The sequence below is a fragment of the Piliocolobus tephrosceles genome, chromosome 11 (assembly GCF_002776525.5).
Source record: "Piliocolobus tephrosceles isolate RC106 chromosome 11, ASM277652v3, whole genome shotgun sequence".
Taxonomy (NCBI): Eukaryota; Metazoa; Chordata; class Mammalia; order Primates; family Cercopithecidae; genus Piliocolobus; species Piliocolobus tephrosceles.
The window spans coordinates 92,219,590-92,240,562 of NC_045444.1; the positions used below are offsets into that span (position 1 = coordinate 92,219,590).

The 20,973-nt window shown below is 45.2% G+C and overlaps 1 protein-coding gene across 2 annotated transcripts in view; it reads left to right on the plus strand.

Moving 5' to 3' along the window:
* The window catches only part of NRP2 (neuropilin 2), a 97,138-nt gene extending 77,222 nt beyond the window's left edge, over positions 1-19,916 (plus strand). Inside the window, exons 13-16 of one of the 2 annotated variants that reach the window (XM_023219362.2) lie at positions 3,951-4,213; positions 5,751-5,847; positions 7,048-7,083; positions 16,434-19,916. In XM_023219362.2, coding sequence (XP_023075130.1) covers positions 3,951-4,213; positions 5,751-5,847; positions 7,048-7,083; positions 16,434-16,714 — 677 coding nt within the window. In that variant the 3' untranslated portion in view covers positions 16,715-19,916. The remainder of the gene's footprint in view (positions 1-3,950; positions 4,214-5,750; positions 5,848-7,047; positions 7,084-16,433) is intronic. The other variant, XM_023219372.2, reaches the window with a different exon arrangement.
* Positions 19,917-20,973: the final 1,057 nt, after the last annotated feature.

Here is a 20,973-nt window from a genome sequence, read left to right on the forward strand (position 1 = left end):
GTCTTGGATTGGCCTTCCTGGGTTATTGGCGGTCTTTCTATCCTTTTTCTTTCCAAGTAAAATAAACGCAAGCATAGGAGGCAGTGTGTAGAGCGATATTAATAGTAATAACTTTTCCTGAGCTCTTACTGTGTCCTTGTTACTGTGCAAAATACTTTACATGGCTCATTCCATTTACTCTTCCCCCAACTCTATGCAGTAACACAGTCTTTGTATCCATTTTGCAGATGGAAAGACTGAGGCTTTAAAAGCTTAGTGAGTTAGGCTGGGAGTCCAACCCAGATGAGAAGCTATGCTCTGGCAGGTTTACTCAGTCCACTCAGGATTCAAATCCTACATCACTTCAATTCTCTGAGCCTCAGTTTCTTTTTGGCGAAAATGGAGAAGATGGTGTTTATTTTGCAGGACTAGATTTCACAGGGAAGGTAACATCAGAGGAGGCAGGTAAAGCCTCCCATGCGATCGCACACAGGCAGCAGGTGTTCAATGTGTTCATTCCTTTCCTCCTGCTCTTCTTCTCCCTTCCTTGGGCTTTCCCTGGTCTGAGTCATTCCTTCATGATGTCCCTGGTTCTAATCAGGCCTCTCTCAGTGACAGGCGCTTTGCAGCTCAGCATCTCTCTGACTGATGTCTACTGCTAATTCCTTAAATTTACATATCATCTTTCTTCCCTGGAGCTCATAGCACTTAACAGACAAGTGGGGCACAAATGATTTAACGAAGTGAAATCCAGAGGCCTGCTCGTCTGGAGATTCTGCAAACTAGTGGATTAGCTCAGATGTCAGCACTGAATTATGATCCTTCAGCTGCTCGTGCTAAGCATGCCACTAGCATTAACTCCCTGGTCTTGCAATGGTCCCTTAAATCATGCATAGAGATTGTCATTTTATTGTGAGAGGGAGAGGAGAGGGGAGGGGGCTACCTGGGGGGCGGTCACTGGAAGGGGCAGACTGTGAAACCTTTGGCCTGGCTGTGCCTGGAGTTTTAGTAACAGGATGGGTAAATAGAACAGACCCAGATACAATCCACTCAGCCCAGTTCTTCACACCTCCACACACATCTTACTTACCAAATTCTAACCGTGATGCCATGATTTCCCTGTTGTTTAAGAACGTAAATTCACACAAGTGATAGTATTTCTGCCAAACAATTTTCAGGCAGCAAGTGGGTCTTATTTGCGAAACTGTGAAGGAAGAAGGCTGAATAATAAATCTCTAAAATCTGGTTTCCTTTATATATGAGCTGGCAACAGTAAGGGCTTGGAAATTACCGGGAGCGTGGGAGCATTTGAAGGGTTCTCGCTGGTGTCTCGGTACACTGGGTACTTCCACAAGCCACCTTGTCATTACTGGTGCACCTCACCTTTGAAAGGGGCTGTTGGCTTGGGAGGGTAGAGGGAGTTGTGAAGGGATTATATTGAAGGGATTATGAGAAGCTAGCTGATTCTCCTGTCCTCATTTCCAATGTATAGCCTCATATCATTCTTAACCATGTATTTGTCATTCTCCATTCATCCATTCATTCATAGAAACAAAATTTTCTAGAGGAGTGGCATATATATAGCACTGTCTAGGGGTAGAGAGAAGAAGCAGTGTTAAACCTTATTATTTGTAAGACCAGCATTTACAATATAACTGGGGTAATAAGACACACCAAAAAACCAGTTAAATTATAATGCCAGGCAGTGAGTGATTACCTGCTGAAATCCATGGAAAATGGCCTGAAGTCCTTTTAAAAACAAGGTAAAATCAGCAGTACAGTCAGTAAATGCTAGAGTTGTCGAGAAAAGAAGGGGATTAATGTTGCGTGTGCCAGAATCGTTAGGAGAAGAACTAGCGAAAGAGACGGGGTAGGTGGAGTGGTTCGAGGAGTGGAGAATTACAGCTAAGGGAAGAAAAAGCAGCAATGGACGCAGTGGGGAAGCCAGTTTGCCTCAAACAGGGTGTGATTGATTGCAAGGACTTGGGGCAAGCTACCTGCAGAGCAGCTGAAATAAAGAACTTATTGCATGACGGTGGAAAACCTGCAGTCAGGTCTGGGCTCTGCCATTGCAGTCGCCTCTCTACCTTGGACAAATCACTTGAACCTTTCTGAGCCTGTTTCTTCATCAGGTGCAAAGTAAGGTGAGTAAGTCCTAGCTCACAATAATATAGAAAGGATGAAATGAAATATTGCATGTAAATGTGCTTGTAACCTGTAAAGCATTATGCAAGAATGAGCTTTAATTATTGTCATTGACAGCAGTAATAGTAAGATCTGATAGGGGAAGCACAGGTTTAGAAGATCTTTGAGGGTCTAATTTGGCATTGGTGTATCCTCCCTCAGCAGACACCATTATTAATTCTCTTCTGTAGACAGCTGCCTTTTAGTTATCTGTGCTGATTTTGGCCTTGCAGAGGTCACACCTTGTGGCGTATGTAGACAGGAATGGCTTTGGATGGTTGAGGAGGCACAAACTGGAATCCCACATATGCATACTAAACTGGTCTCATTTGACTTCAGGGGAGCATAGCTTCTGAAGCACTAATCCCAGATAGTCTAACAGGAAGGGGCTTAGGGGAGCAGGGAGGTAGGTGAGGCAACTGGGGAGCCGAGAAGGGAAGAGCTGTTTCTGGGCCACTGATGGGAGGTCCAGCACAGACTCAGCTCTCACCTAGACAGGTGAGGTCAGCAAGATTAACAATAGCAAAGCAGTGGACCAGGGAGTATTTCATTGATTCTAGGCTGTAGAATCCTAGCCCATCTGCCGTGACAAGTCCAGGATGTTCACATTCCCTGTGGTGTAAGGAAGCTCTGTGCACCTGTCCCAGGTTAACGTGACCTCACACTAACATGATCCTAAGGCATCTGACATGCCCATGTTCCATGCTGCACATGTGGTAGAAAAGTGGCCCTGACATCTTGCAGAAGTATTCAGCCTCAGATGCCCCTATGTTTCAGGGCCAAAAAGAGGTAGTGAGATTTCCTCACCAAATGCCACCTTGTTCTCTGTACGAGTGGCCAGAACGGTCCTGTACAAGTTGGATTTGAAGGTGCAGGTCACACCTGTGTTCTGCAAGGCATGTAGTCTGCCAACAACAACAAGAACTCGGTCTTCCACGTGAGTGTCTGATGAATTTGAAACCAATCAGCCAAAAGGCCATTCTCCAAACATTTGGATTGGTAAACCCTTAATTTCCCAGAACACATATATTCTCTGCTAAACACACAGCCTTTGTCAATAATAATGACAGCACCTTTATCATTGGAGCCATATGTGCCAGGCTGTCTGAGAAAGGCCAAGTTCAAGCGTCCCTGAATCACCCCTTTCAGCTCCCACCCTCTGTTCTGCTTGAAGGTGACACTGGGCTTCCGAGTCACAATCACTAGAGCCCAAGCATCATCTAGGAGCGCTGATGGAGACAGAAGGTTTTACATGTCAGCCATTTGGACAGTGCCCAGCCAAGATGGCCAGGGCTGGAAGCATCAACCACCTGGTCATAGTCACCCTCCAATCTAGCAGCCACCTCGCCCCCTATAATCTGTTCCCTTGTAATTCAGTCCATCAGATTGCACTGGCCCTTTGGGTGAGTTAATGATGAATAAGATGTGGGTCTGGCCTCGCAGAATCTAGAGGGAGAAGAAGGGCACACACATGACTAGCCAAGATATAAGGCGGCCGTGCTGGGTGCTCCACGTGAAAGAGATGGAAAGGAAATGATACCTAGAAATAGGCAGGAGGGACCGATTTGACTTAGAGAGTCAAGAAAGGGCTTGAAGAAGACACAGCATTTGAATCAAGGCTTTGCAGGAGACTTAAGAAAGGGTCACAGAGCCTGGAGAACAAGGACATTAATAAACCAAAGACACCAAAACTCAGTCCCAACTTTCCCCTGCAGAGGCCACAGCAGCACACTGGTGTCTTTCCCAAGTGTTTATCAAGAACCTCTGTTTGGGTTTGTTTCCGCCAGATGACAGGAATTTCTTGCGGCTGCAGAGTGACAGCCGGAGAGAGGGTCAGTATGCGCGGCTCATCAGCCCGCCGGTCCACCTGCCCCGAAGCCCGGTGTGCATGGAGTTCCAGTACCAGGCCACGGGCGGCCGCGGGGTGGCGCTGCAGGTGGTGCGGGAAGCCAGCCAGGAGAGCAAGCTGCTGTGGGTCATCCGCGAGGACCAGGGCGGCGAGTGGAAGCACGGGCGGATCATCCTGCCCAGCTACGACATGGAGTACCAGGTGGGGTGAGCAAAAAGGGAATCTTGTGATCCGTATTTCAATATTTCAAAGGGCCGAGCCCATTCATCATTAGGGAACGTGGTTAAGCGCTACTGTTTTCATTGTGTTTCTCACGTTGCCATGGCAACTGAATGACACTCTTATTTGTTATTCAGAATATGCCTATCTCTACACCCAGACTTGGTTCTTTGTTCCTCCTGTTGCCTTTTATATTGCTGAAATCTCCAACAAATGTTTCTCCTCTCCATTTTATTTTAGATTGCAATCAGGTAAGCTGACAAAGGGACACAGAAGCCAGGGAAATAAACACAAACAAACACTCCACACACAAGAAAAGAGGTCTGTGGAGCCCCTTCAGATCTGGGGAGGAAATAGGATAATCTCTCCCAGACCTGTCCCAGGCAGTGTGAACATAGGAAGGGGAACGGGTGCCGTTCACGCTCAGTGGCCAGCAGACGTGAGAGGCTCCTGAGTGAGTGCTCTCTCTCTCTCACCAGCTCCCGGTTTGGAGTTCTGTTATCTCTGCCCCACAGAGCAGGAGACTGAGGCACAGATGGGTATGTTCAGCCGTGGTTGCAACTTGGGTAGGAGTAGACACACTGTGGAAGAGGTGACTGAGAACCAGCCAAAGCATTAACCTTCTCCTCCCCAGACGAGGAGCAGCAACAGATGGCTGGTGCCGCAGCCAACTGCTCACCCAGCTTGCCAGAGGACATGTGCTAGTTTGCAGAGAGGAACCTGGGGAGGGCGAGCATGAGGAATGATTGAAGACCACAGAGCCCAGGGGCTTCTGTGTACAGCCTGCAGTCCCTGCCCCTTGAGGTTGCAAGGCATCCTGAGACCCTCCCCACCCCCATCTGGGTCCCCACTTACTCACCTGAGAGCACTGTATTGTAACTACCTGTTTGCATTTGTGTCTCAGCCACTGGATGGGTGAGCTTCTCTGGACAGAGATCTTGTCTTAATAGGTTTTGTTACTATCCTTGTGTCCAGCACATAGTAGGTGCTCAGTAAACTTTAGGCCGGTGTAAAAACAAATTCTTTTCCTCCTACTTGTAATAATGAAGCCCTAAGGCAATTTATAATAAGAAGCACAAATCCAAACCTATGGGCTGTATTTCTCACATTACCCCCACCCACTCGTATCTTCCGAGTTTTCAAATACCTGGATTGGGCATTTGAAAGATTTATGAGACAGGAACCTTGAAAATAGTGAGGGAAGTTTCAACCCCCCTTTCAATATTCTCTGATTATGGCCCTTTTAATCAATACATTGTAGTTACTGGACAACAATATCCACCACCTTGTTATATTTTCTTACCCCCTTAAATATGCATTTGATTTGAACAAACTCATTTTAAATTAAGATTTCAAGAGCTGTAGCCATGTGGTCAACAGATGTGTACCAGGTGCAATCACACACACACACACACACACACACACACACATGCTTTAAGCTACAGCTAACAGAAACTTGGAAATCTTTGCACTGCTTGGACTAGGAGATAACCATGGCTCTTATTCTTCCGGCTTCTAGATTGTGTTCGAGGGAGTGATAGGGAAAGGCCGTTCGGGAGAGATTGCCATTGATGACATTCGGATAAGCACTGATGTCCCACTGGAGAACTGCATGGGTATGTGAATATCTGTCTCTTCGTGGCTCTTTCAAATAAGACACCAAGGGCTGGGCTAAGCAAGAGGAGGCAGGACACCATTTTCCAATGCAGTGGTTACCCAGTGGGTGGGGCAGCAACAGTCTCTGCAGGAGGTAAGGTGTGGGTGTAGTTGTGTCTTATGCTGGGTTCAGGATGGGGGGTGGTGTGAGGTGAGGGGAAGGCTTATATCCCTGTTGCCAATCAGAAATAGACGTGCACTAAGTACATGGAGGTTCAGGGTGCCAACACCCCATCAGCAAACCCCAGCTTTTCGCAAAGAAAATGCTAGAGGACGAGAGCAACTGCCAGTCAAAATTATATGCTGGAAAGGTTTGATGGATTTAATGGAAGCCTTCACTGGTGAGCAAGAATAGTGCATATGTTATGGAAGAGTGATAACACAATTACCTGAGTAGCTCTTTTACATGAATGAATTGCAGAGCAAACTGTGGCATTGGAAGTAAGATTTCAGATTTTTCTTTAAAAAGAATGCCTCTAATGCCTAAGATCCCAAAGTTGTTGTAGGATTAGATATTTCAGGCCAGGTGACTGGCACGAGAAGGATATCATAACCATCATCTTGGTCAAAAGCACCTCAGCAGGCAGTCCACCTGAGATGTACACATTTTCTTCGGGGTCTCCTGCTGCTGATGCGGTTACCCTGACTGTGTCCCTTCAGAGCCGTGGACATTCCCCAAACCATGAGGGGAACCCTGAGAAGGCATGGGGGCTGCTTTCAGTCAGCAGAGTGGCTGCAGTAACTCACCAACTGCCTTTCTTGGCACACGAGCCCGGGCGTGTGTGTGCTTGATGATGTCAGAAGCACCTGGGACCACCCCAGTCCCTCTGGGCAACTCTCAAGCCCCGGGCATCTAAAAGTAATCCAGGCTTTGAGAAAGTAATCAGCAGTAAGTGACTGATTACAATGCTTTTGGGACCCATTTCTCTCTGAAGGACTTTTTGTTCCAAAGCAACTTTGAGAATCCTACCCTGCCCCCACCCCATGGTGATGATGTGTTAGAGCCAGCCTAGAACATGTGGAAGATGTGGGGCACTCTCCACGGAGTGGTACAAAAAAACCTAGTGCAGTCATCTTCATCATATTCATCCAATTATTCACCCTATGTTCACCCAATTATTTCTTCCCTTTAAGTCCAATTTTTTGTTTGTTTTTTTCAGAACCCATCTCAGCTTTTGCAGGTGAGAATTTTAAAGGTAAAAAAAATTTTTATTTTTTTGCATGCTTTTTCCTTCCCCCATGTGGTGTGAATTTGGTGGGGGGAGTCAACCTCCAAATTTGTCAAATCTCGCAAGAGAAAAGAGACGCCACACCTTCCTGCCACTAGATGGCACTAGCAACACCTGTAGACGCGGGAAAGGGGATTGAGATCCTCACTGTCTGTTTAATTAAAGTTTAGAAACCTATTAATAGAGACAAATCGGTTGCAGATAAACCTTTCAGCCTTGCATTGTCCAACGGGGAGCAATGAGGCTGAAAATGCAGGAGTAGTGAGAAAGCAGACACTGTGAGAAGACTGAACCAAAAAAAAAAAAGTCAGTGTAAATTAAAAGTGAAATGAGGTGGCAATGATTTATCTTAGCCTGAAGATGGCTTCTTTCCAGTTCCAGGGTACCAAGGCAGCAGTCTCAGTTAACCCTCAGTGAGGTATGGTGGCAGTCCGCTTGTGAGGGAAGGAAGTTAGGAAAGAGACACAGAAGTGGTAGCCTCAGGAGGAAGAGTTGCCAGATTTAGGACCTGGTGTCCAGTCAAGGGAATAAGGAGGTGCATTCGATGGCTGGAGCTAGAGCACTTTAAATGCAGGACTGAAAATCAGAAAGGATGTGTTCTCCCCCAAGAAAGCAAAGAGAGAGCAGAGCAAAGCAAGAAGAATTGGGGATGCTTGCCTTATCCAGGTTCAAAAAAAAAAAAAAAAAAAAAAGGCCTCCAGCCTTGGGTGATGGCAATGTCGTTTGTGCTGTTACAATGCAGCAGATTTTACATTTTTCCCTCTTTGCAGTCCTGTTAGCTGACACTGCTGAAGTTCCCACACTGGTTTCTAATGCCAAACATTTAGGAGCCACTCTAAATGCATCACTGCAGTTGGCTTGAGTGTAAAAGCACACACAGAAACACCCTCACTGAATGATGGGGGTTCTTCATGACGTGTTTGATGCCAGCAATTGTGAGGATTGCTGTGCCCTCTTTGTACTGGCTGGGCTTACCCCTACAAGTGGCAGCATTGCAGAGATCAGGGCAGCCATTTTTATATCTGACGTCTAGACTAGTTATCTTCACACTCATTAATCTGTCCAGCTCTGGGCTAGAAAGAGATGAATTCCTGGTTTGCCACCTAGATGTGCTCCCTGACTCCAAATCATCTCACCCAATTTGCCACTCATCAGCTCTAAGACAGCCAGTGAGGAACAAAGCTGCAGACGACAGGGGAATGGCAGACCGACATAGAATATATTTCCTTTCTTACCCTTCCTCGTGTCCCTGAACCCCATGCCCACTCCCTGTCCCACAGTTCTAAAAGTATTAAGAGTATTCATGTGCATACACTGGTGCTCTCTAGGGGTGAGGTTTATGTTAATGTAAATCCAAAGTACTGGAGGAAAGCTGAGAGCCAAACTGAACGACTTGGATGACAGTCGAATTCGAGTTCTAACCTTCAGGACCCAAGGTAATGCTTATGTTGGTGAAGTGAAACCTGTGGATGTTGTTTCACCTGACTCTCTTTGGGTTATGGAGACTCACAGCTCCCAGAAAGGCTGGGTAAAGACGTGCCAGTAGCTGCTGCAGACACTGTTTTGTGTGCGCACCGTGTCAGGCCATGACTGACAAGTACAGTGGCTAAGTGCTAAGTGTTTCACTTCCGTAAGAGAATAAGCAGACCAGGGCACGTGCACTCTCCTTGAAACTGTGCTTACCATGAGGCTTCACAGGCCAGTCATGCTCTCTTGTAAAAAATATATACATAAAATCTCATCTGAGCGGCAGGGCTCATTTAGCCAAAATAAACACAGGGCTTAGTAACTTGAAGGTAAGAATTTCCAGGGTGCTCCTAGTGGGCCGCTTTGAGGCTAAGCAAAGTCAGTGCACAAGTTGTATGGATTGAGCCATGGCTTTCATTCTGGAGGATGGCAAGCATCTTTGGGAAGAAGAAACCGAGGCTTAGGGAGCAGAAACTTGGCCAATGGACACAGTAAAGAACAGAATCTGAACTGGAAATGGAGAATTTCATTCACCTTGGCACGTTTTACAGGGAGATCTGAATTAGTAACCAGATGAACCTAGTGCCATGGGTATCTCCTTTCTGGCTGAGCCCCGCTTGACCACAGCATGCAACTCTGTGCCAGCAAACTTTTCTGTTTGAGAGAGGAGGGGGCTGTGTGTTCCATCTAACCTAGTGACTCATATACTATTCCTCTTATGGTCAGGACAGCAGGAGTCCTCTCTTGATCAGGGCGTAAAATCAGCCTTTTCACTCAAAAAAAATGGAAACAGAGAAATCAGGTTTGGGCAGGCAAGGTATGGAAAGTTGATGTTGAAACACTACTAACCTATCATTTACATTATTAGTACGTTTTTCAAATTGGAGTGTTTTTCTTTTCCTTTATAAATTAATCATGCAACAGAAGTAATCACATTCTTTAGGAGCAATCAATGTATAGGAAAATCTCTAGGGAAATACAGTAAAAGTGGTCTTTGGACCTGCAGTTATTAGATGATCTCGATCTTTTATATTTTGAAGTATCTTTCGTTTTCCGCCTCTTACTGATTTTTTGCCATGCAATATTTTTTAAAATTTAAATCATCCTGTGTTTTCTGCTGTGTGTGTGTATATATACACACATACACACACACACACAGACACACACACACACACACATTGTGTACCAGGATGTGAGTCAGTAATGAAGAAAAAGCTTGGAAGAAAAAGAGATCTGTGTTGAGAAGAGAGAAAGAGAAGAGAGAATGAATAAACTGTGTGTTGTCATGTGATTTTTTAAAAAGACTCTTTTTTGTGGTTGTTATGAGTCACATTTTAAACAATGTAGCCTGGGTGTGCATTCTTTTCTTTTCTTTTCTTGTTTAAAGCAGTGGCTATAAACATGGTGCCGTCATGTATCTTTTTCTAGGATTTGAGCTTCAGTAAATGAAAAATCGTGTGTATAGAGGGGGAAGAAAGAACCGAAAAGTGGTGTAATTAAGGTGATGGATATTTCCTCTTACCCAATACTTTCTTTTTTCAATAAAAGAAAAAAGAACAATAAAGAAGCCAGTAAAAATATATAAAGCCCATAATCAGAGTTCTGGGGTTCTTGACCAGGTGATTATTTTTAGCAGCTCACCTTGGAGGCAAGAGTTTTTGTTCGTGTTAGAGGCTGTGGGATCTGAGCAAAGCAGGGGCAGAGAGACGATCTGATGCCCTACCTGTGAGAGACTCATGGAAATCCCAGCTGGGTGCACCTGTGGAAGGTGGCTGTCAGAGGGAAGGATTCAGAATGACTGTCTTACGCTAGTGGTTGCTAAAAAGGAACGTCAGTGTCTCCTGTTTCGGCTGGGAATGTCGGGTTTATGACTCAAACCATTCCTGAGGTCCAGGGCCCCATTTCTTGGGTCTCCCTAGGTGCCTTTCTGCAGTCCTCCACAGTTCTCATCCAGACAAAACCAGGAGAAGGTACACATCCACAGCTGTCTCTTGGGCATAGAGGGGAGCAGTAGTAAGAGAGGCCCATTTTGGAGTAATGCTGGCTGGCATTTGACTCTATTCCTCAGGCTTTAAGTTCTGTTTCTTTGGTGCCAACTGGCCGATCTCTGCATTTTGCACCGTCATCTCTCCTTTCCCATTCCCACCCTCACCCTCTATTGCCTGCCTCCCAAGGCTTTGTCTGCCAGGGTAAGGTCCCCCATCCCAGGGCCTGGCCTCATATTCCCTTTCTCCCTGGACTCCCTTCCTCCCATGCGTCCTTCTCCTAGAAGCACTTCTGAGATGCAGAGAAGGTTAAATGGTTTGCACATAACCATCTGATGAAAAGCAGAGAAGTGTCCCTAACCCCTGCCAGGGTTCCAGATAGGCAGCTGTAGTGTGTGAATCCTCCTCCTTGCCCCCACCCCCTTATGTCTCCAGCTGCCAGATTAAGGCTAGGTGTTGCTGAACAAGAAAGCATGGAGATCAGATGTGTGAAGCGGGTAACCACTTGGCGGTCATCCTTCCCCGGGGGACACGGAGGTGTTCTTTGTGAGGTTCGCTGGAGCATGCTGCCTCTCCTGCTACAGAGGCCTGACACGTCCCCTCTCCATCAGTTTACCACTCATGTAAACAACTGTCAAGGACAGCTTATCTAGGGGTGGAAGAAAATGTTTTTCACCAACTTTTCCCTCCAAGAACACAGGGACAAGACTCACTTTACAGAAAGTAGCGTAAGTGCCACCAAAGAGTGTAAAGCGTCCGAGACTTCAGCCAGTCAGAGATCTGAATTCGGAGGCATTTAAAAATGCCTCTAGATGTGGGAGCAATCCACATGGTTTCTGCCAACTTACTGAAAACATCCCGGCACCTCCCGCCACACCATGCTTATAGGCAGATGGAAAGAGTCATTTCTCAGGGATGCCTTTGTTCTTGTGCGTCTTTTTTCCAAACACACCAGAGGGCGTGACCACATTCTTCTACTATCTTCTGTAAACTTATCTAGAGGAGCCAACCTTTTTCTGTTTGTTTAATCTCACAAATTAAATAAACCTTTTATCTGAAATGTTCCTTCACCAGCACTTCATTTTTAACCTGTACAGAAAGGACTGTGCAGACAGGCCAGTCCTGAAACAATTCTGACATGCAGTGAGAGCCTTTTTAGAAAGAGAGAGAGAGAAGGCTTACCCTTGGCGTCTTTCAAAACACTTCTTTTGGAAACCTGGGTGACTCCCCCAGGTCCAGATGACATTTTGTAAATGCAGCTATAGTATATGCTTTCTCATTTCAGTGATTCAGTGAGAAACTGACTTGACTGAGACACGCCAATCCTCAGACAGGTTCAGACAGAAATAGGAGGCAGAAAGGAAGAGGACTGTTTCCTCTTGCCTCCCTACTTGGTTAGAGCAAGGAATCTGCAAACTTGTTCTGTAAAAGGCCAGACAGTAAATATCTTGGGTTGTATAAGACATACAGTCTCTGTTGCAAGTACTCAGCTCTGCCATTGTGGCATAAAAGCATCCATAAGCAATATGTAAACAAATGAGGGTGTCTGTGTTCCAACAAAACTTGATTTACACAAACAGGCAGTGGGCTGGATTTGGCCCACAGGCCACAGTGAGCTGACCCCTGGGTTAGATCACAGGCTGGGATTTTGTCCACCGGGTTCCAGCCATGACTCTGCCACTTGCTAGCAGTGTACAGGTCCTCAGAGGACCCTGGGCCATCTCTCGGGTTTCACTGAGTGCTGCTCTGCCCTTCTCCACAATTATCCTCCAAGGAAACCAGGAGAAATCACTTGTCCTCTCAAGCTCTCAGGTCTCCCTTTGGAGGGCCATGAGGAATAAACAAAATGATTCATGTGAAGCCCATAGAAGGAAATGTCCACTCAGGGTAGCCGTTGTTACAGACATGTTTCCCAATTGCATATTAATTCAGTAACCCTATTTGCAGATAGGAATGACAGGGACACTACCTCATGTGTGATTGTTTTTCTTATTTTCTCCCATGCCTGGTTTCTCAAACTTTAGTGTTTTTCAAAATTCAAATTCTTTGTGTTTGCATTGCTTTTCTCTAGGGGACTCAGAACTTTTACAGATGGGAGCCTGTGCAACCTTGCAAATGCACTTGGAGTTGAGTTATTGACTATTTAAATATCTGTTTCTCATTAACTCACACAATGGGAAAACTTTGGTAGAGAATTTGGGGCGGGAATTAATGAAAAATAGTTCAGGAATTGAAAGCATTTTCCAGTTGAAAAAAGACATCGAGTAAGTGGTGGAAATTAGATCAATCAAAGAGAAAATTCAGGTCAACAGATCAACCAACTCCAGGCAAGGCTGAATTCTCACCTCCACTTTCACCCACCTAGCCCAGGTTCCTTTTTTGTCAAGCAATGGCTCAATCACCCCAGATGGCTGAAGGGGCAAGTGAAGCTAAAATTGCACAACTCAACAATTCGGGCATCTGGTGCAGGTGACAGCCGCCTGAAGTGGGCGCCTTTTTCTAATTTCCCGACGAGATGCCATATGAGCTAGCAAAATCTATAGCACTTTCTGAAAATAACTATCCAGGGAAGTACCAGTAGGTCATCAACATTTTCCCCGGAGTCTTATCATTGGTCCACATATATTCCTCTATGCCATCCATCCATTTATCCATCCACCTATCCATTCATCCGTCCATCTGGCATTCATTGGATTGCTGCTGTTATCTGGGAAGGTGCTTTGGGTGTGAATTTAACCCCTATTGATTTATCATCTTCCTTTTCTCTGGTTGGCAAACCACAGCCTCATTAACATACAGCCTCAGAGAGGCTAGAACAGAGCCAGATTCTAAACCAGCACACTCCACATGCCTTTGGAGTTGAGTCTCCTTAGCTGGTGAATGTTCTGAGAAACTTTTAAACCCAACTGCAAGTCAACCAAGAGTGGCTTGTAGGGGATCAGGAAGAGGTTGCTAGTCGTATGCTCTCTTTTCTAACATTAATGTTATTTCTAACCTTTCAACATTAAAAGCATGAATTCATATAGTACTATTTTTCATTTCTCCAGACAAATGCCCAAAGAAAATGTTTAAGGAGCCAGTATAATGTCCCCCAAATAGATTTTGTCACTGAAGTTTTCTATATGTTGATAATTTCAGGAGAGAGAAGGATAGGTAGAGAAGGAGAAGAGGGTCTTACCTAAAGTAGAATTTGTCTTTCAAGTAGAGCAGGATTCTGAGAGACTATGTCTGTGTCTCTGATTCTAAATATGTAATCCATGTACTAGGATTTCACCTTGCTCCAGCAGGTGCCCTTGATTCTCTCCATTGTGCCCTAACACTGTCTCTTATCATAAGAAACACTGTAAGAGGAGCATGAAGACTTCCTCCTTCTCCAGCCTGAGCACTTTAAGCCGTGGGTGGTGTATTTTGTGTTGGAAACCAGCATTTTGGCTGAAGGAAAGCACACTTTTGAACAAAGATGATGTAGTGATGGAGGGAATGTGGGTAGTTGTGGCCATGTTCTGCTTGACAAAAATTTGTGCTCCAACCTTTGTGGTCTGGTCAGGTACTTCTTCGAGGGAAAGCTAATCCCTGGGGATTTATCACCTCCCTTTTCTTGATGGGTGAGCTGCAGCCTCATTAGAGGATGGCCCTCACTATGGAGCCACATGAAAATCAGAGACAAACCCCAGGATACCCTCTGGGGAGAGGAGGGATGTCTCTGAGGAACTCCGGGGGCATCCCTTAACACTTGAATGTTTCCTGTGCATTTTTGTGAGCTCATGTCAAAAATCCAGCAGCAGGATGGTTGCCAGGCAGCAGATCTTCTTAGTGACCTGAATAATGAGTTGACACCAGTTCACTGTGACTTGCAAGCTGGCCATTTCAAGGAGCCATTTCCAGCACCTTGCCTTCTTTTCCTCTCTGATTCTATGCATAATTTCCACCATGGCCACAAATATGAGAGAGAGAGGCCTTTCTCTGCTATGGTAATGAAACTAATAAAAGACAGAATTAGTTTGGGGACAAAGACAAAGAGGGTAGGCAATAAGGTGGGAGAAGATGAAGATGTAGAAAGGGACATTCAAGGGATCCTGGGATTCTGGGGTCATTTCTACTCCAGGGGATGTGGATGTGGCTGTCAAAGTGTGTGCAGAGCAACACATCCTTGTCAAAGCTCTGCCAATGCTGTGGGACTTCTGGTCACCCAAGCGGTACCAATGAACCTGCACCCTAGCAGAAGGGGACTCCAACAGCAGGAGAAAGCAGTGATTAAGAGCTAGGAAGCTGAGCAGGCTTTGGAATATTTTCCAAGAAACATGTTCTCATTTTTCTATCACTTCTGAGACGACATTAGAAGGTCTGACCCACCTCTCACCTATTCCCCAAATCAAAGAGAAGAGTTCTGATGTTCAGGCTGCAGGAATTAGAGAACACCGACTCAGAAATAGGAGTCTTAGCCTCAGTTCCGTGTTTGATTCACCAAGCATTTATTGAGTGCCTTCTTTGTATAAACCCTTAGGTATGGATGAGAGCAAATTCCTCCTGATGAGAGTGAGTTCCTCTACTTAAGGAACTCTGAATCTCAGGGTGGGTAGTGGAAGGAGGCATGAAAATATAAATGAGCCCCGTCTGCATCTTGAGCAGAGGGGGACCACCAATGTATGAAGGAGCCAGCAGCACTTCCCACCAATGGCTCCCCCTCCTGGGGCACCCCATGAGTAGAGAGGATGCATCTTTCTGGCTTAATGCAAGCAGCTAGGGAGGCATTTTTCATAGGAGAAGCATATATCATTTTTCAGAAGTAAAGATCATGTCTGGTTTTGGCAAGCTCAAAAACTCCTAGTCCCTTTCTGGGCCAGATTCTCATCTGATGTAAATCTTTGGGAGAATCAAGTTGTAACACTGCTTTGCATCGAGTGGGACTCCAGCCAGTCTTTCCCCAGAGTTACCCTGGGCTTAAATCTACTACATCATCTCCATGGCAACCAGCGGCGGCCAGTGAACGTGGTTGCCTTCTAAATACTCTGCCAGCTTCTCTTCCCTGCTCTGTCTTTTCTGTCATTAAGAATGATCTCCCTCCCTCTGTCTCACTCACTCTCGCTCTCACATACCCTCTGTTATTTTGTGCCCACATTTTTTGTTGCAACTTCCCTTCCAATCTGCTTTTAAAAATCCTCCATCCAATTAAAAAGATGAGGATGCATTAGTCATGACTTAACAGTGGTGATTGACCTGTTTAGGCAAGACCAGGCTAATTTCAATGGGCACAGAAGCCTTGGCAAGCCAAAGTGGAATTTACCTTCAAGTCTAGCCAGCCTAATTAATACATTGTTGCTGAGAATGCTGGCCAGCCAGACCAAATATGGTGTTTCCACCACTCAGGAAATCTGCCTCACTGAATCTCGGAAGTCATGTCAGCATCATTTACTTGTATGTATTTGTGTATGTGTATGTGTGTGTGTGAGAGAGAGAGGGAGATGGAGGGAGAGAGAATTATAATGCTTCCATATATTATAAAGTAATTGTGGTTAAACAGAAAGAAAAGAGATGTGTAATCCTACCATTCTCGGTTGAATCCCATATTTACTATTTAACTAGCTGTATAACCACTTAATTTAACCTCTCTCTGCCTCTGTTTCCTCATCTGTAAAATGGGTCTGACAGTAGCTACCTCCCAAGGGGGTAAGTAGGAAATAATGCAATCGTTGAGAAGTGCTTGGCAGGTGCCAAGGACTGAGTACCACCTTAGTCCCCTATCCCCTTCCCTGTACGTCCCAAAGCATGCGTGTGTTTCTTTCTTTCTTTTTTTTTTTTTAATTAGTCTTTTGATTAGTCTGCATGCTCTCAGCCTAGCAACACTCTTCTGTGTCTCTCCACCAGGGGGCACCCTCCTGCCAGGGACCGAGCCCACAGTGGACACGGTGCCCGTGCAGCCCATCCCAGCCTACTGGTATTACGTAATGGCCGCCGGGGGCGCCGTGCTGGTGCTGGTCTCCGTCGCGCTGGCCCTGGTGCTCCACTACCACCGGTTCCGCTATGCGGCCAAGAAGACTGATCACTCCATCACCTACAAAACCTCCCACTACACCAACGGGGCCCCTCTGGCGGTGGAGCCCACCCTAACCATTAAGCTAGAGCAAGACCGTGGCTCGCACTGCTGAGGGCCGAAGCAAGAACAGCACCCAAAACAAACGAGAAAGACTGCAAACACGTTGCCTCGATTTTGCACTTTTTTCTCCTCGCCTAGTTTCTGTGCGAACTCTCAGACATCTCTCTCCCAGGTCCCCAACCCTGAGCACTCATCAATCCCAACCATCCTCCTTGGGTTCATTTTGGTTTTTGGTTTTTCTTTTTCCTTTTTGTTGATTCCAAACCAACAAACCCAACTCTAATGCTGCATCTTGGACTATCCGAAGAGATCCACCCCCAAGCACTCCACAACTCAAGGCTCAGCTGGTTTTGTTCCAGAGACTGGTTCGCTTGTTTTTTCCCCTTGCCTTATCCCATACCTCCTCTCAGTGGACAGTCTGCCAGGAGACGTGAGGGGAAGCCTGGATCTGTGTGTATGTACATAGTAGACATGTGCGTGTGTGAATAGCTGTCTGTGTGTAGGTGTGTGAGAGAGAGGCTGGTTCATTGTGTGTGTGTTTGTGGGGGGGCGGGTGAGTGTTCAGAGAGGGCCCCTTTAACTCTTGTGTTACTTCTCCTGGGGTACATTTTACAGGAAAATAATATACTGTACAAGTTTTGTTTACTTGGAGAAGAGATTGAAGCTTTTTGTTGCCTTATCTAGCTCTGGCTGGGTTTCTGTTGGCTGCCATTATCATCTCCAGGTACCTAAAGAAATAGAGACCACATGGGATGCAGTGTGGCCTCTCCCATCCCTATCCCCATCCCCAACCCACCTGACCCAAGAGAAGGTTCCCCTAGCACACTCAGACAAGACCCCCTTGTCTTCTGGTGTCTTTGAAATGTCAAGATAACAGCCACTGGGTGTGTGCGGAACCACCTCTCCAGCCCTGAAGCAAATCTGTCTCATGTTGCCTTATAAAAGAGAAGCTCATAATGAATGTTTAGCTTTTATCAGTTATGTCCAATCTTGGAATAAGTCATAGAGAATAACAAGTCTGGGACTGATGTAGGAAAAACAGTAGTCTATTTAAGTTGAGAGCAGGAGGAGGTGGATGAGAGAAGGGAGGAGAGGGAAGAACTGAAATGTTGTCTCCTCACCCAGGGTGGTTATTGGGCCCAACCTATGATGGGGTTGAGTACGAAGGTTAAAAACCGTATACTTTGGTATTATATTGGTTGTTGTAATAGCAGTTGTAAAATATGGGGGAAAAGGGGATCATCTGCTTTCCTTTCATGGTGTTAATGTGTGCCTGAATCTATAGCCACTAAAATGTAAGGCTGTCCACCTGACTTATTTAAATATTATGAGAGAATAGAAAGTAATCAATTTTGAAGTGTACCAATGTGCTGCCCCTTAAAGCATTCATAGCATCTGGCAAATAGGCCCTTGTAGGCTGGCCTGGCATATCCAGATCTTGCTGCATCGTTACAGAGAAGGTCTAATGAAGATGTAACCATTGCTGCTCATGTGTCTTCTTGAAGCAACAAGGGGAACGGGATGTAAGAGAGAAGTTGCTAATGATACTGTACAAAGGACAGATTAAATAATGAAGTCAATTTCATTGATAGAAAATGCAAATTTTAAGAATCTCAGTGTACGAGGGCTCAGCCTTGGGAGCATTTATTTTTTACCTTCCTGCTAAAAATCCACTGGGGAGGTATAAAATTCACTCCAAAGAAGTTTGCCTGGGCCAAAAGCCTCCGAGTTCCTTCTGAGAACAAAATACTAATGATTTTTTTTTTTTTTCCTTTGGCTGCTTGGGAGAGACTTTCAGCATTCTTTCACAATATCCAGATACGTCCCTTCAGCACACACACTCAACTTTCTCATCTGGTTCATTTCATCCTCCCGAAAGAATAGTGCTCTCCCACTCTTATTCTATTTCAAAGAGCTACTCCGTCTCAACCATAGCAGCCCTGCCAAGAAAAGACAAGATGAAAGGCTAGAGCATGTGCTACCTTGAGATTTCAAGAAGTGTCCTACCTCAGCTGAAGACGGAGAAAGAAACGGGGAGTGGGGAGGGGATCAGCCCAGGGTACCATGTGATGACTAATATGCCACTCATTAAGGGCTTTTATCTCGGCCGTCCACATCCAGTCATGCATTTGAGGCCAGGCATGCTTGTAAAACGATTGACATTCCTGTAGGCGCCCCATAGAGGTGTGGCGTCGAGAAATTATATCTGGAAAATGCAGCCAGTGTAGTGACCGACTGAGTTACCATATACCCTGGTGATTCCCCTTCTGTAACAGAAGATGACAACAACTTTATGAACTTTCTGTATCTTTATCTGATGCCCCAAGTGGCATCGTTATGTACATGCCTTAGTTGAGAATATGAGACTGCTCTAATCTTTGTGAACCCTTCACACTTCAGCTGAGGACGTCACCTTCTCTGTCTCTCCCCACCCCACAACTTCTGCCTTTGCTCTGTCTACCCTGGCAATTTTCATAGTGTTATCCAGGTACTATGCTAAAAGGTCAGCTCTTCTGTAAAATGCCATGCTTCGCAGCTTTAAAAAGCAAAATTCTGTATTTCATGGAGGGAGGGAAGGGTCACTCTCTTCTAAGAAAAATAGACTGGACAGGCGAATGCATGCATGCATGTGTTTCGAGTTGCTTCTCAGAAGACAAAGAGACGATAGCAACTATTAAAATACGAATGAATGAATGAATGAATGAGTTGAAGGCCTAGCTCGGGCTGATAAAGCTTTTGCCTTAGTAGAGGTTTTATGTCAACACCTTCAGGAGGGAAGCCCTTATTTCTGGGTTGAACTCCCCTTCCTTGATATTATGCTAGCAATTGCCATCACTTAGTTCCTGGCGAAGGCAGAAAAAGGAAACAAAAAAATCAGCATTGTCATTGACAAAACTGGATGCTGAAGATAAAGTAAAATTGTCTTTTCCCTTGTCCCACATTTTTGGGATTAAAGCCAGAATTGAATAGGAAATACAGTAATATTTCTGAAGTTGATAGCCTATCTTTAAGAAGACCCTGTCTTTAAAATGAAACTAGCAGGCAAACACCTAAATAATCGAAAATTACCAAAGAACAACAATGAAACAAGAAAACCTAAAGATTTTTACTTCCTATTCTTATTCCTCTCCTTATTACTGTGACACCCCTTGCGTTGCGCAGTTGCCTGTGTGTCAAAATAACTTGTGGATGTTGGAAATTATTTGAAAATGTATTGTGTGGAATATAATAAAATGATGATATTTTTATACAAACATCTGAGGTTTCTTTTCCCTTTGCCTGTGAGAACAAAGTTGAAATGTAGGCTTTGAGCAAACCAATGCTTCCAAAGTTTACACATCACCTTCTGAGCTACAGGGCATTTCTGTGGGAGGTAGGTGGGTTTTCTCCTTGAGGCTGAATGCCAACTTTTCCTTCTTTTTATTTTTATTACTGCTTGTTAGGATTTTTATCCAATTTGTGCAGCTGAGACAACTTTTATGATTGGTGTGGGATTTTGCAAAAGTTGCTAAGTGCTAAATTGCTAAATGAGATTCCACAAAATTTCTCTTGATGACAAATCCCTGGAGATTAGATTCTACTTTCAAAGGGCTCCGGGGGAGTGGTACCAGCTAAGCTGAATCCTGTACTCAGCTCTGCGGAGACAGATCACTTCCTTTGAAGAAGCAGCAGTGACATCTTACCCCTCACCTACCCGATTATTACTTCCACAGGGATGTGAATCTCCCATTTACGAGCACTTTCCCAGACTAAACGGGAACTTGTAGCATGTTCAGGGCTGAAAGATATTCTAGACTTCATTTTTGAACAGGTAATGAAGATAATTAGATGATGACGGTGGACATGGAGCTTTCAGAGTGGGACATTTTATGAAAGGAACACTATAAAACTTTGAGGAGAGGCACTTGGAGAAACTTACTCAGAAGGCCAGGTCTTTCTTGATGAGTATTTTTCTTTGGTCCTCCTCTTTGGATGGCGACTTACTTATATAAAATATTTCTATCAGAGGGGGACTGGGTTGGGTGGAGTGGGGGAAAATCTAGGAAAGGCAGCCTCCCAGCAGTTCGTGGTTTCTAGATAGTGGTCAAGAAGAGGTCACAGTAATCCTAGTTGCAGATAGGATTTCCCACCACCCCTATTCATGGGATTTATCAGAGGCCTTCTGATAACCTGGGAGCCCTCCTCAGGGGTCTGAGAACCATCCTTAAAGGTCCTGAGAAAATGCACGTGTTCAGAAGATCCTATTTCTGCCAGAGTCCTGGTTTTCTTCCTATCCAAACCCAGATCCAGAAAGGAGTGCTTTTTACAGCT